The 15,611-nt window shown below is 44.3% G+C and overlaps 1 protein-coding gene across 2 annotated transcripts in view; it reads right to left on the minus strand.

The window, feature by feature from the left end:
- Nucleotides 1-15,611, minus strand: part of LOC134531879 (ATP-binding cassette sub-family C member 4-like) — a 108,214-nt gene that overhangs the window by 47,258 nt on the left and 45,345 nt on the right. For both annotated transcript variants that reach the window (XM_063367889.1, XM_063367888.1), the window contains 3 exons: nt 9,833-10,119; nt 5,787-5,970; nt 4,507-4,731 (listed from right to left, as the gene is read on the minus strand). In XM_063367889.1, the coding sequence (XP_063223959.1) occupies nt 4,507-4,731; nt 5,787-5,970; nt 9,833-10,119 (696 nt within the window). The remainder of the gene's footprint in view (nt 1-4,506; nt 4,732-5,786; nt 5,971-9,832; nt 10,120-15,611) is intronic.

A 15,611-nucleotide genomic window follows, 5' to 3' on the forward strand; every position in this document is an offset into this window, starting at 1 on the left:
ATAATGTATAGGCCTAGATGCTACAATGGGGATTTGAAATAAAGTGAATTTGGCAGGTTCTCATTTTAACCTATTTAGTAATTAATTTAAATAATGTTACGCGCTAAGATTGTCTGAATGAAACAAGAAATTTATCGTACGTTAATGGCTGAAAGAACGATAAAAAAAATTAAGCACGTGTTTCGTCATTGGTTGAATGAAATGCGATGTGAGCTTCTTCCGTAGGTCGGAGCCAATAATAGATGCCTATCGAACAGTTAAACTTGTTCGCGATAAAATCCCATTTTGACGCATGAGAAGGACTTTGCTGAGACGTGAATCCCTGCATGCGAAACACAATTCGTTAGGGACGTCCTTCACCTTATCCGTTTTTCTAGTGGATGGAATGAGGTGTCAGCTACAGCTACAACCAGGGACCCGGAAATTTTGCAGATTCAATTGGTGTCAGACTAAATTTCACAATCCTGTGTACACCCAATTGGTAGGGGCATGCATATTTCACGAAATGATTCCACGACTAGCTGAAAGTTAGAACACTGTAGCATCATCTGAGTTTCGTGGTTGGGTGAGTTTATTTCAGTTCCACGTCGATCGTTACAACACCAATAACAGTAGTTGAGTGCGGAAGCAAATGCGTTATGAGTAGAGACCCGGAAAAATTCGCGAATTCATTTCGTGATAGGCTAAAATACAAATAGTTATACCTCAGTACTGACTCTGCTATTGGCTCACAACTCACCTGGAGGACTCTGAGCCAATGAGAAACACTCAACCAAAGCTGTATCGAATCACAGGCTGCTACGTTGGGACGTCTCACAAGACAGCAGCCAATGAGTGGGTGTCATTTGACCGAGTGTACGTAAAACTATGGAGTTCATCCTACAGGACATTGAACCCGCGAATTTTTCCAGTCCTTAGTTATGAGTGGCCGGGTCAAGTAAGGCAACGACTTCTCCCGCAGACGACCGCCAATCACAAGGAAGAAACCGTTGGTGCAGGTATACCTTATTGCAGTCTAATAGGCGTTCAGATTTATTCGCGAAAAATGCTTGTCCCTGCCAATTTGGCTTTCCTACTGGATGATTTCTTACTGCAGAAACTTCACTTCCTTCGAGTGGGTCTATATGATTCTGCCACTCCACAGCTGGCTGGTAGTTGGCAGCCCCACAGTCTTAAAGCGGAGTGTCGAGAGAGGTGTCATCTGATCATTATGGTAATTAAAATATATTCATGTTTGCAGTCTAAATTTTTTTCCACTAAAAAGTTTTAGAAATTTCCATGTCTCTATAGTTCTAAGTTAAGTATTAATTTTAAAAAACATTTCACCAAGTATTTATTAACTAAAGCTGATCATAGTTACTTCTTGCTCTATTTTCAATCAAAGTATTAGATATTAGTTCTTTGAAGGCTAAACCATTAATTCTGCCATTTAAGTTAAAATTTTATTAAAATTTGTGGCTAGCAGTTTTTTTTAAGAAATTGAGTCAGTCTCGTTTCTCAAGTATTTTAGTATTTTAATTTTGATATAGGTACAATCTAATTTAAGTAAACTCAGTAAGCCTCAGCACACGTTCTCGATTTATGTGTAACATTTTTACGTAAGACCATTATTATATTTTTACTTCAGATTTTAAAAATAAACTCGCGTTTTGTGTCAATAGTAAGACATTTTACGTAAATTTATATTTAAAAAAACAGTTTTATTTTCCAAGTCATAAAAAATTGGTTAGAAAACGGTTCCTTTTCTTTTTGTTAAGCTGTTAGTGCTTAGGTGCTAAACTAACACTATTTACTCTCTAAACATGAAATAAATTGAATTATTATCTAGGATTTTAACCAGACTCGTCGTAGTTTGAAGGTGCCGGCCTTGATGTACCTAGTGACAATGTTCTGTGGACTTAGTTTACTTTCATACTTAAGACGCTCTGTTATCTTATCGCATTTCATTGAGAACCTTGGTGGTTTAGAGGTAAACGTAACAATCTCCTACCCTGAGCTCGCAAGCTCAATTCTTAACCTTGGACATGGGTGATTTTATGACTAGTTAGCTATTAAGACGTCTCCCAATAAGACTCCCAACTTAAGGCCCTGGAACGCTGTCATACTTTCGTCTACAACTATGCTTGACAAAAATATTTTTAGGGGTAGATAATATTTGACAAAATATGGATTTCAAATTATCCATCAAATTAAGGTCGACAGTTACCTAAAATATGTTTGTAATCTTAATAAACTGATCTATCTCAATTTTTTTTAAACTTTATCTACTTTTCTTAAAAATTAAAATACTGTATCTCGGTGATGTATTGAAAATTGTTAACTTATGATTTTAAGTGAATTTCTTAACTTTTAAAATATTACAGAATTTAATTAATTTGGTTCTTTTTTAAAGTAAAATCAATGTCATCTGTACTATTGCATATGTACAGATTCTTACTGAAACTTTACTTGTAATATTTTATTTGAACTGCATAGAGAAAAGGAACACATTTCTGCACTACAGACTCGTAATACTTAACTCTTTGGAACTTTATATCTATGCTTTTTCTTTTAATGTCATGTTTTACTATATTTTATCTGTGTATTTTATTTGCTATTGGGTAGAAATTTATCGTTACTATCAAAATTGCAGTAATTTGTATGTTATAAATGAATGAATGATATTGTGCTAGCTGTAATATGTAAAATCTTTTCAGCATCCAGTTAACTTAAGCAACCGGATTGATTGTCAGTTTGTTTGGCGCACTTTTCAGATGGTATGATAACTACTGTTACTAGCTGGAATTGTTTTAAAATTATGTGAAAGTGAACCAGAAGGTAGAGATCAAATAAAGGGGCTCTTCTACCATCATGGAGGAATGAGTAATATAATTTGAATACTGTTTGAGTTTAAAGCCAAAAGAGTCTGAAAGCATTTTTGACATTATAGTCTGTGCGATAGAAGTGTTACTACGAAGATATTAGACTATAAAAATCAGTGCTTGATTTTGTAAATGGCCATAGACATTTGGTATCTTATGGGTGAGTTCAACTGTTCACCAATTGAACTTACATAACTATTTTTGACTGCTTGAAACTAGGTCACTTAATCAGCAAGCAATTTAGTCTGCAATAGTTAATAGCTAAATCCAAAGGTAATGAACTGTGATTTAAGAGATATCTGTCTCAAACTGACTGAGTTATTCAATTTCATAACTTATTGGCCGAAAATAATAGAATCAAGAACTAATATCAAGCGCTTAAGTTATTTTAATTAATGAAAAAAAATCTTTAATTAACATTTCGAGTTTCGAACTACAGAGCACCAACGTAATTTTTTTTAGTTAGAGAATCAATATTTTCTCGATATATTAATGTGGAAAGAATTGTTTTTCTCAATAACAATATTTATTGTTTATACTTGTAATTCAGTTCAAGACAATAGTGTATTAAAATAAGTAGTTCATGTTTGTTGACAAGTTTATATATATTTTTATGTTATTAAAGAAAATAGATATACATGTATCGATAGTTACATACTGCAACAACATCCAGAGTGATATCATTTCTGAAAGTGGATAGTATATAACATAACTACAATAAATAACACTATAGATACACTAAATACTACACTCTTCAAACTATACACTACATAATATACTTGTCCATCTTCATTTGTGATATTTTAAAGTTAAAGACACATCAATTGCTTTTTACATGACAATTAGATTGAAACATTAATATTACATTGTGTTCGATGTTTTATCTTTATAAATTCTCTAATCTCCCGTGTGTGTTACGCAATTTTAAGTAATAAGTGAGACAGAAACGCATGAAGTTTCCGTTGGGAAATATTCTTATACGACGATTCCCTGAAACATCGAACATATTTTATAATAAACAAAATATTTGATGTGAAATAAATTAATTCAACTTTTGAAATATATATATATGGCTGGGCTAGAGACGTTTTCGGTGACGTTATAACACTTCAGCATTATCTGACCAACACTATTGGTTGGAAGCTTTTGGAAGTAAAAGTTCGAACAGTGTGACGGGTAAACAGTGTGACAAACCCTAAAATTATATATGTATACTAGCTACAGTACCTGGCGTTTCCCGGGCTGAACAGGGTGAAGGGAACTTTTATTGAAATCAGATGTAGATAGTACCTAAGTGTCTTCTTAATTTGAAAGTCAATTTTCCATAGAGATCGGTTGAATTGCATAGAAATTTCTGCGCTGCAGCGCCATCTAGTGGCGAGTTATAGCAAAATGGATATCGCAAATATATTCTCCATGTTCAAATATCTATATATACCAATTTTCATAGCGATCGATTGAACGGCATAGAAGTTAATGTGCTGCAGCGCCATCTAGCGGCGAGTTACAAGAAAATGGATAGCATAAAAACCTTCTCCATGAAAAAACACTACGATGTACCAACTTTCATGGCGTTGTCGGAATTTTCGACGTCATACATACCAACAACCTCTTATATATATGTATAGAATAAATTTGTACTTACAATCGAAGATGCAATGGATGCTTGTCTTTCCCTGATAGATGAATGTCTTTTCTTAATAGACGAATGCCTACTTATTATGGATGAATGCCTTGAAAGCTTCATGCTCTCACTATCGAATTCTTCTTTCTTGTCTTTTGTTTCTTTCTCGTCATCTGGCAGTAGCTTGGCGAAGTCCAAACCGCTGTTCAGCATCTCGCTGTAACTGCCCTGATTTTCTATCTTCCCCTGCGGATCAACGAAACATTCTACGTAGGCGCAAAATGTATTTTTCAGAATTATTATAGTCAAAACTATAACATCGTGGCTCACTCAAAAAATATTTCGCAAGCATTTAGCAACTGTTTATAAGATCCTTAGCCAAATCTTTACTTATTATAATCCGTGTTACGATGTCATGAACTTGTGGCTGCTGATGAGATTTAATTGTAAAGAAATTAGTCATAACTTCCTACTAGTCAGCAGCACATGTAAGTTAATGAAAAACAAAGTACCAAACAGAGCAGTTTTTTCTCTCTTGTAAAATTTTGGACGTCTTCTTCATTGCAAGAATAATTCAAGGAATGCGAATAAAAATGTGGTTAGCATAAATGTATCAATAATATAGATCTAATGTTTCCAAATAAAACTAACAAATGTTCATTAAAAATCCTGAATGGATACCAAAATTGAAAATATCTTAACAGACATAATCATAATATTTGGAGTTACATATTGTGGACTGAAAGAATGAATTAGGTCATAACATTTCATAGACATCAGGAACATTGGAACTGAGAACTAGCGATGAGATTAGAACAGCGGACTGACGTAATAAACTGAGTGGTGAAAACAGGATAGCAGAAACACCGGCACACGGCAAAGTCCACCATGTTTTCCACTTACAAAAAAGACCGATTCGATTCCACCGTGAACTGACAGCAGATCACCTTGGTAACTGGTAATTTTCTCCACCAAGGTGCTAGCCAACTCCTTTAATGTCATGTTATTTGGAGTTTGACAGGTGGTTTAATAGTTATATAATCTTTGAACATTTTTGAACCTTACCCGGAGCTCTAACCCATACGAATTGTCATCGAAAGCCAGCGTCCAACCAACTACGCAACAGAGGTTGTCAACTACCACGTCTACAGTGTTAATGAAAATTATGTCATCCAGGAATAAAGATTGTTTTTTTGCCACAATGATTCTAGACACTTAAAAAAATGTAAGTAAATTATTAAACATCAAATTCCTTTCGAATCGTCCGAAAAAAAAGGTTGAAATGAAATATTCTTGCTCACGTCTCTCAGTATGACGATGAGGTCTGCATCCTTGAGGTACTGTAGTTGGTGTGTGACGAGAATGCGGGTCTTGGAGGCCAGGTAGCCGCGCAGACACATGTCGAACAAGTGCTTGCCCACGTGGGTGTCCACGGCCGAGAGAGGGTCATCCAGGAGGTACAGGTCAGCATTCCGGTACACCGCCCTGAGGGAAACACAGGCCGCACTCATCAGTTGGTACATGATGTTTGTGCAGGTCTTGGAGTTCAGGTAGCCACGCAGACACATGTCGAACAAGTGCTTGCCCACGTGGGTGTCCACGGCCGAGAGAGGGTCATCCAGGAGGTACAGGTCAGCATTCCGGTACACCGCCCTGAGGGAAACACAGGCCGCACTCATCAGTTGGTACATGATGTTTGTGCAGGTCTTGGAGTTCAGGTAGCCACGCAGACACATGTCGAACAAGTGCTTGCCCACGTGGGTGTCCACGGCCGAGAGAGGGTCATCCAGGAGGTACAGGTCAGCATTCCGGTACACCGCCCTGAGGGAAACACAGGCCGCACTCATCAGTTGGTACATGATGTTGGTGCAGGTCTTGGAGTTCAGGTAGCCATTCAGACACATGTCGAACAAGTGCTTGCCCACGTGGGTGTCCACGGCCGAGAGAGGGTCATCCAGGAGGTACAGGTCAGCATTCCGGTACACCGCCCTGAGGGAAACACAGGCCGCACTCATCAGTTGGTACATGATGTTGGTGCAGGTCTTGGAGTTCAGGTAGCCACGCAGACACATGTCGAACAAGTGCTTGCCCACGTGGGTGTCCACGGCCGAGAGAGGGTCATCCAGGAGGTACAGGTCAGCATTCCGGTACACCGCCCTGAGGGAAACAGGCCGCACTCATCAGTTGGTACATGATGTTGGTGCGGGTCTTGGAGTTCAGGTAGCCGCGCAGACACATGTCGAACAAGTGCTTGCCCACGTGGGTGTCCACGGCCGAGAGAGGGTCATCCAGGAGGTACAGGTCAGCATTCCGGTACACCGCCCTGAGGGAAACACAGGCCGCACTCATCAGTTGGTACATGATGTTGGTGCAGGTCTTGGAGTTCAGGTAGCCATTCAGACACATGTCGAACAAGTGCTTGCCCACGTGGGTGTCCACGGCCGAGAGAGGGTCATCCAGGAGGTACAGGTCAGCATTCCGGTACACCGCCCTGAGGGAAACACAGGCCGCACTCATCAGTTGGTACATGATGTTGGTGCAGGTCTTGGAGTTCAGGTAGCCATTCAGACACATGTCGAACAAGTGCTTGCCCACGTGGGTGTCCACGGCCGAGAGAGGGTCATCCAGGAGGTACAGGTCAGCATTCCGGTACACCGCCCTGAGGGAAACACAGGCCGCACTCATCAGTTGGTACATGATGTTTGTGCTTAGGCCGTAATCCAGTACACAAAAATAATGGTTTAGGCGTTGAATATGCTATTCTGTAACCTAACTGTACTCATAGTGCACGATAGTTTACAGCCAGTCCCTTGTTTTTAGGGAACGGATTTTTTTTTCCTTATCCGTTGCCGATCTGTTGCCCAAATTCCGCACATGCGCAGAGCTTACTTTTTCGTTGATTTTGTTCCAGATGGCGAACCCACGTCTGGAGCCATAATGACTTTTGAGGTCATCGGGGGACGTATCAAGCGTGTCAGAGTGCCAAATGAAATTTTATACATACTGCACACTTTAATGATAATACCAATAAATAATTGTAACTTAGAAAGTACTTGCGAAAATTTTAAAAAGTGGTTATATTTGTGGACGATGGTGCTGCTATCTCAAGTATATTTGCCGTGAAAGTTGTATCGATGGTTGTGAAACGTCCACTAGAATGCGTTGAAACCTGTTTATAGCCGTTGAGTTAAGAAAAATAGCAACCGGCGCAGTTAGTAGTTGGAAGAGAAATATTCATCAATGCCTTGTTGTTTTGCAACTGTCAGACAAATTTCCATGACATGTGACAGCGATCATGAGTTAGTAGAGAGGAATTTATGGACAAGATAGCAGCCGCACTGACACGGGTCGTACAGACAAAGTAACTGGGTCAAGTTTGGAAGCACGGGCCAATGTAGTATCATTAGCATGAAATTATGTCACACAGACTACGGCTAAAAAAGCGAGGTCTTCTTATTGTTTACGATATCAATGGTAATTTTTTTCTCTAAAATTACCATAATATTACTTAAGTGTAAATTATGGGCTGCCAAGGAAAAAAAAGCACGCCAATTTTGGCTTGTACTCGTTTTACTTTTGGCGATTGTACAATTATGACATTTTTTATAAAAACCCAACATCGTGTAGTAAAAGCTTTAACTGTTGACTTTTACTACTTTACCACATCATCAGGCTCTTTCTGTTCGAATATATTATACGTTAACTCAATTGACCATTTTTTAATTATATGGATTTTCTAAGCCGCCTCAATTATTAATCCCATTTTATTTTATTCATCAGTAGTTGCAATTTACTGTAATTCATTAATATTATCTGATTAAAACGCATGGGCAAAAGAATATATATTTGCTATGAAGTATTCGAGACAGATTTTTATTTTAGCCAGAATTAGATTTAATTTTTTTAAAACATCTCTCTGTGCATTTATATATACTAACTTGTAACTATTAAAGTTGCTCGGATACTCATTATGGTAGCTCATGGAAATTTAAATGCTGAAACGTTTGCATACCATGTACGCCTAAGGTACGACTGAGGCATTTGAAACAAGAAGGTAGTGTTTGTTATTAGGTCATAAATCTAAATACACAACAAATATTTTTTTAAAAAAAAAAGCCATTTTTTCCAAGGATAGTGTGCCTCTCCATGTTATTGTGATGAAGTAGATGAGGTATATTTTAAAATTTAGTAAATAGAGTAAATTACTTTGTAGAAACGAAACGAAACGAAACCTTAATTTAAAATGTTTTCGATATTTTGCAAAAATAGTATTTAAAATAATAATTTTAGGTTGAATATCATACTTATTAAGGAGCGTTTATAAACTATAACTGAATTTCTATAAGGGATAATTTGACACATTATTTCGGGTGAGGTTTCGACCAACCTGTGAAATGTTGAGAATTGACTGGTGTACACCAAGTTAGCTTAGTGGCGAAGTAAGACAAAAAATGTTATACATAAAAGTTATTCAATATACCTATGTATATTTACATATATATTGTTTTCTAATTATTTTAAAGTTTCACGTGGCCGGATACAATTATTTGACTCATCATAATTGAAATTTACACATGGGATTAAAGAAGGTAAACCAGCAAAATGTACAGAAGCCTCAAATAACATCGAACTTAATAAATGTATGCTGGCTATCGTGGCAACTGTCCGATAAACTATCTTTGAATTCCCAGTACAAGCCGAGTCTCAATTACAGCGTGTGCTGGCGTTGAGCGCCGCGTTGCACCAGGCATCTTTAGAGTCGAGATCAGCTGAGGGCTGGAAGGTGGTAGGGCTGTATGCATACTTTCCAGGGGTCTTATTCAAGTAGCTAAACACAAGAGGCCTCATTCTACCTTGATTTATACCCCTGGCATATATATTCTCAACCCTGAAGATGCCTGCCTCAAAAGCCACAACTGGTTTTCTTTGGAAACCAGTTGCCAAGAAATATATTATTGTAACTTTGTACAACACACGGCTATGGTTTTTTTTCATATGTAAAATACATTTTTCAGGATAATACTGAGTCTTTCTTACAAAAATTGGTGCATGACTTTCTATTTAAATTGATGATTAATTAAACCAAAATTTTGTCAAACCATGAAGAAGATAATTTCATATTCAATAAATGAGCTTTATTTGTTTTATTATGCTTATTATGGACTCTGTTAATGCTAGGAAGCTATTCATGGAAGGGTTTACAAACAGTTTTTAGATTGGACGTGCTGCGACAACACCAAGCATAAATGACCGGGTAAGAATCCGAGCCCAATATTACTGCGAACAGAATTCCGTACAACAAAGAAAAATGCCAGTGCAACACGGTATAGCTTTATAAATGGTTCACCTGGCCAGGTTGATCCTCGCCCGCTGGCCCCCGCTGAGGGACACGCCCCGCTCGCCCACGATGGTCTTGTCGCCGTGCGGGAACAGCTCGAGGTCCCTCTGCAGGGCGCACACCCTCACCACCTCCTGGTACCTCCTGGGCTCGTAGGGCTGGCCGAACAGGATGTTGCTGCGCACCGAGCCCACGAACAACCACGGCTCCTGCGAGGCGTACGACACGTCGTCCTCCACCTGGACGGAGCCGCTGTGCAGGGGCAGCTCCCTCAGGAGCGCGTGCAGCAAGGAGCTCTGCAGGGGCACACGGTCCAGGTCACATCAGCGCCCGAGCAGAAGTCACTTGCGGCATATGCCTGCCCATGCTTCCTCAGCAAGGAGCTCTGCTGGGGCACATGGTCCAGGTCACATCAGCGCCCGAGCAGAAGTCACTTGCGGCATATGCCTGCCCATGCTTCCTCAGCAAGGAGCTCTGCTGGGGCACACGGTCCAGGTCACATCAGCGCCCGAGCAGAAGTCACTTGCGGCATATGCCTGCCCATGCTTCCTCAGCAAGGAGCTCTGCGGGAGCACACGGTCCAGGTCACATCAGCGCCCGAGCAGAAGTCACTTGCGGCATATGCCTGCCCATGCTTCCTCAGCAAGGAGCTCTGCGGGGGCACACGGTCCACGTCACATCAGCTACCGAGCAGAAGTCGCTTGCGGGATATGCCTGCCCATGCTTCCTCAGCAAGGAGCTCTGCTGGGGCACATGGTCGAGATCACATCAGCGCCCGAGCAGAAGTCACTTGCGGCATATGCCTGCCCATGCTTCCTCAGCAAGGAGCTCTGCGGGGGCACACGGTCCCGGTCACATCAGCGCCCGAACAGAAGTCACTTGCGGCATATGCCTGCCCATGCTTCCTCAGCAAGGAGCTCTGCGGGGGCACATGGTCCAGGTCACATCAGCGCCCGAGCAGAAGTCACTTGCGGCATATGCCTGCCCATGCTTCCTCAGCAAGGAGCTCTGCGGGGGCACACGGTCCACGTCACATCAGCTACCGAGCAGAAGTCACTTGCGGCATATGCCTGCCCATGCTTCCTCAGCAAGGAGCTCTGCTGGGGCACATGGTCGAGATCACATCAGCGCCCGAGCAGAAGTCACTTGCGGCATATGCCTGCCCAAGCTTCCTCAGCAAGGAGCTCTGCGGGGGCACACGGTCCAGGTCACATCAGCGCCCGAGCAGAAGTCACTTGCGGCATATGCCTGCCCATGCTTCCTCAGCAAGGAGCTCTGCGGGGGCACACGGTCCAGGTCACATCAGCGCCCGAGCAGAAGTCACTTGCGGCATATGCCTGCCCATGCTTCCTCAGCAAGGAGCTCTGCTGGGGCACATGGTCGAGATCACATCAGCGCCCGAGCAGAAGTCACTTGCGGCATATGCCTGCCCAAGCTTCCTCAGCAAGGAGCTCTGCGGGGGCACACGGTCCAGGTCACATCAGCGCCCGAGCAGAAGTCACTTGCGGCATATGCCTGCCCATGCTTCAGCAAGGAGCTCTGCGGGGGCACACGGTCCACGTCACATCAGCTACCGAGCAGAAGTCGCTTGCGGGATATGCCTGCCCATGCTTCCTCAGCAAGGAGCTCTGCGGGGGCACACGGTCCAGGTCACATCAGCGCCCGAGCAGAAGTCACTTGCGGCATACGCCTGCCCATGCTTCCTCAGCAAGGAGCTCTGCGGGGGCACACGGTCCAGGTCACATCAGCGCCCGAGCAGAAGTCACTTGCGGCATATGCCTGCCATGCTTCCTCAGCAAGGAGCTCTGCAGGGGCACACGGTCCAGGTCACATCAGCGCCCGAGCAGATTTCACTTGCGGCATATGCCTGCCATGCTTCCTCAGCAAGGAGCTCTGCGGGGGCACACGGTCCAGGTCACATCAGCGCCCGAGTAGAAGTCACTTGCGGCATACGCCTGCCCATGCTTCCTCAGCAAGGAGCTCTGCGGGGGCACACGGTCCAGGTCACATCAGCGCCCGAGCAGAAGTCACTTGCGGCATATGCCTGCCATGCTTCCTCAGCAAGGAGCTCTGCAGGGGCACACGGTCCAGGTCACATCAGCGCCCGAGCAGATTTCACTTGCGGCATATGCCTGCAATGCTTCCTCAGCAAGGAGCTCTGCAGGGGCACACGGTCCAGGTCACATCAGCGCCCGAGCAGAAGTCACTTGCGGCATATGCCTGCCATGCTTCCTCAGCAAGGAGCTCTGCAGGGGCACACGGTCCAGGTCACATCAGCGCCCGAGCAGAAGTCACTTGCGGCATATGCCTGCCATGCTTCCTCAGCAAGGAGCTCTGCGGGGGCACACGGTCCAGGTCACATCAGCGCCCGAGCAGAAGTCACTTGCGGCATATGCCTGCCATGCTTCCTCAGCAAGGAGCTCTGCAGGGGCACACGGTCCAGGTCACATCAGCGCCCGAGCAGAAGTCACTTGCGGCATATGCCTGCCATGCTTCCTCAGCAAGGAGCTCTGCGGGGGCACACGGTCCAGGTCACATCAGCGCCCGAGCAGAAGTCACTTGCGGCATATGCCTGCCATGCTTCCTCAGCAAGGAGCTCTGCAGGGGCACACGGTCCAGGTCACATCAGCGCCCGAGCAGAAGTCACTTGCGGCATATGCCTGCCATGCTTCCTCAGCAAGGAGCTCTGCGGGGGCACACGGTCCAGGTCACATCAGCGCCCGAGCAGAAGTCACTTGCGGCATATGCCTGCCATGCTTCCTCAGCAAGGAGCTCTGCAGGGGCACACGGTCCAGGTCACATCAGCGCCCGAGCAGAAGTCACTTGCGGCATATGCCTGCCATGCTTCCTCAGCAAGGAGCTCTGCAGGGGCACACGGTCCAGGTCACATCAGCGCCCGAGCAGAAGTCACTTGCGGCATATGCCTGCCATGCTTCCTCAGCAAGGAGCTCTGCGGGGGCACACGGTCCAGGTCACATCAGCGCCCGAGCAGAAGTCACTTGCGGCATATGCCTGCCATGCTTCCTCAGCAAGGAGCTCTGCAGGGGCACACGGTCCAGGTCACATCAGCGCCCGAGCAGAAGTCACTTGCGGCATATGCCTGCCCATGCTTCCTCAGCAAGGAGCTCTGCGGGAGCACACGGTCCAGGTCACATCAGCGCCCGAGCAGAAGTCACTTGCGGCATATGCCTGCCATGCTTCCTCAGCAAGGAGCTCTGCAGGGGCACACGGTCCAGGTCACATCAGCGCCCGAGCAGAAGTCACTTGCGGCATATGCCTGCCATGCTTCCTCAGCAAGGAGCTCTGCAGGGGCACACGGTCCAGGTCACATCAGCGCCCGAGCAGAAGTCACTTGCGGCATATGCCTGCCCATGCTTCCTCAGCAAGGAGCTCTGCGGGAGCACACGGTCCAGGTCACATCAGCGCCCGAGCAGAAGTCACTTGCGGCATATGCCTGCCATGCTTCCTCAGCAAGGAGCTCTGCAGGGGCACACGGTCCAGGTCACATCAGCGCCCGAGCAGAAGTCACTTGCGGCATATGCCTGCCATGCTTCCTCAGCAAGGAGCTCTGCAGGGGCACACGGTCCAGGTCACATCAGCGCCCGAGCAGAAGTCACTTGCGGCATATGCCTGCCCATGCTTCCTCAGCAAGGAGCTCTGCGGGAGCACACGGTCCAGGTCACATCAGCGCCCGAGCAGAAGTCACTTGCGGCATATGCCTGCCATGCTTCCTCAGCAAGGAGCTCTGCAGGGGCACACGGTCCAGGTCACATCAGCGCCCGAGCAGAAGTCACTTGCGGCATATGCCTGCCATGCTTCCTCAGCAAGGAGCTCTGCAGGGGCACACGGTCCAGGTCACATCAGCGCCCGAGCAGAAGTCACTTGCGGCATATGCCTGCCCATGCTTCCTCAGCAAGGAGCTCTGCGGGAGCACACGGTCCAGGTCACATCAGCGCCCGAGCAGAAGTCACTTGCGGCATATGCCTGCCCATGCTTCCTCAGCAAGGAGCTCTGCGGGGGCACACGGTCCAGGTCACATCAGCGCCCGAGCAGAAGTCACTTGCGGCAAATGCCTGCCCAAGCTTCCTCAGCAAGGAGCTCTGCGGGGGCACACGGTCCAGGTCACATCAGCGCCCGAGCAGAAGTCACTTGCGGCATATGCCTGTCCATGCTTCCTTAGCAAGGAGCTCTGCGGGAGCACACGGTCCAGGTCACATCATCGCCTGAACAGAAGTCACTTGCGGCATATGCCTGCCCATGCTTCCTCAGCAAGGATCTCTACGGGGGCACACGGTCCAGGTCACATCAGTACCCGAGCAGAAGTCACTTGCGGCATATGCCTGCCCAAGCTTCCTCAGCAAGGAGCTCTGCGGGGGCACACGGTCCAGGTCACATCAGCGCCCGAGCAGAAGTCACTTGCGGCATATGCCTGTCCATGCTTCCTTAGCAAGGAGCTCTGCGGGAGCACACGGTCCAGGTCACATCATCGCCTGAACAGAAGTCACTTGCGGCATATGCCTGCCCAAGCTTCCTCAGCATGGCGTTCAGGAGGGGCAGGAGGGGGGGTGGCAAACGGTAAATGTTTGCTCGTGTTCAAAAAAACAAACAAAAATATCACCATTATGGTTAATCAAGCGCAACGCGAGATGATACACGTTCTTTAAATGATCGATTGAATCGAGAATTTTGATTTAATACAATTTCTTGGACATACGCAATTGCTGCTTTGCACTGTTTGACATGTGGAAAATTTCATAAATATAATGAAAATATAACAACATAAACCCACAGAAAATTAAAACCTAAATCAGCCTATGTCTAACATATAAACCCAACGATAAACCTGAACAGGTACTATGGACAACAAAACAACGTCAGCACAGACGACAACAGTTGGTTTCCTATGGAAAAAATATTTGCGACGTTTCTGGATTTGGCATCTGTTCCCTTCATCAGGCACAAACAGTCTGCTGTGTTCGTCGGATTTGTCGCTGTTGTGTTATCCTGAATATCTGTTTATCTTCATCGTTGTATTCGTTTCCAGAATTTTTGTCTGTGTGAATTTAATTTCATTGTTGAAACTGTCTCATCTTTGTTAGTCCACTGTGATGTTATTATTTTTTTATGATTAAATTTGTTCCACGGAATTCTTGTGTTGTCTGATATTTAACTTTGAATGTGTTCGTCTGTGCTTTCGTCTTTGTGTTGTCCGTAATACCTGTTTAAGTTCATCGTTGGGTTTTATCTTTTTGACATCGGCTGATTTAGGCTGGTTTTCTGTGTGTTTATGTTTTCATTTTTTATTTCTTATTTTGCATTTATGAATTTTTTCCCATGAAAAACTGAGCAAAACTGCTCTGGTGTATGTTCAAGAAATTGTATTAAATTTAAAGGTCAAACCTGTGCTGTGGAGGACCTTAGCAAGGAATCTTCCGTAGTCTTCAATAAAGACTAAGGATGGACCAATCAAATCCTTCAATACGATAAAAATCCTTTGTATTCGAAGTATTCGATATTAAAGAAAAAATATTTGAAGAAAAATATTAAAGGAAATAAAGTTAACTAATATTTCTACACTGATAATCTTTGAAGTTTGTTAGTTCAATTTTTTCTTCATCCCTATTATGTTGCCATTCTCCAAGATAGTATAGTTTCAACGTGTAATTATATAAATAAAAATACAATATGTATTGATTCTGGAGACTTATTTTGTGAAACAAACATTTGATAGCTTGTAGGTTTCAACACCTTGGTTAATATATTTTTTTAATTTCTTGTACATTGTTTT

The sequence above is a fragment of the Bacillus rossius genome, chromosome 5 (genome assembly GCF_032445375.1).
Source record: "Bacillus rossius redtenbacheri isolate Brsri chromosome 5, Brsri_v3, whole genome shotgun sequence".
NCBI classification, from domain to species: Eukaryota; Metazoa; Arthropoda; class Insecta; order Phasmatodea; family Bacillidae; genus Bacillus; species Bacillus rossius.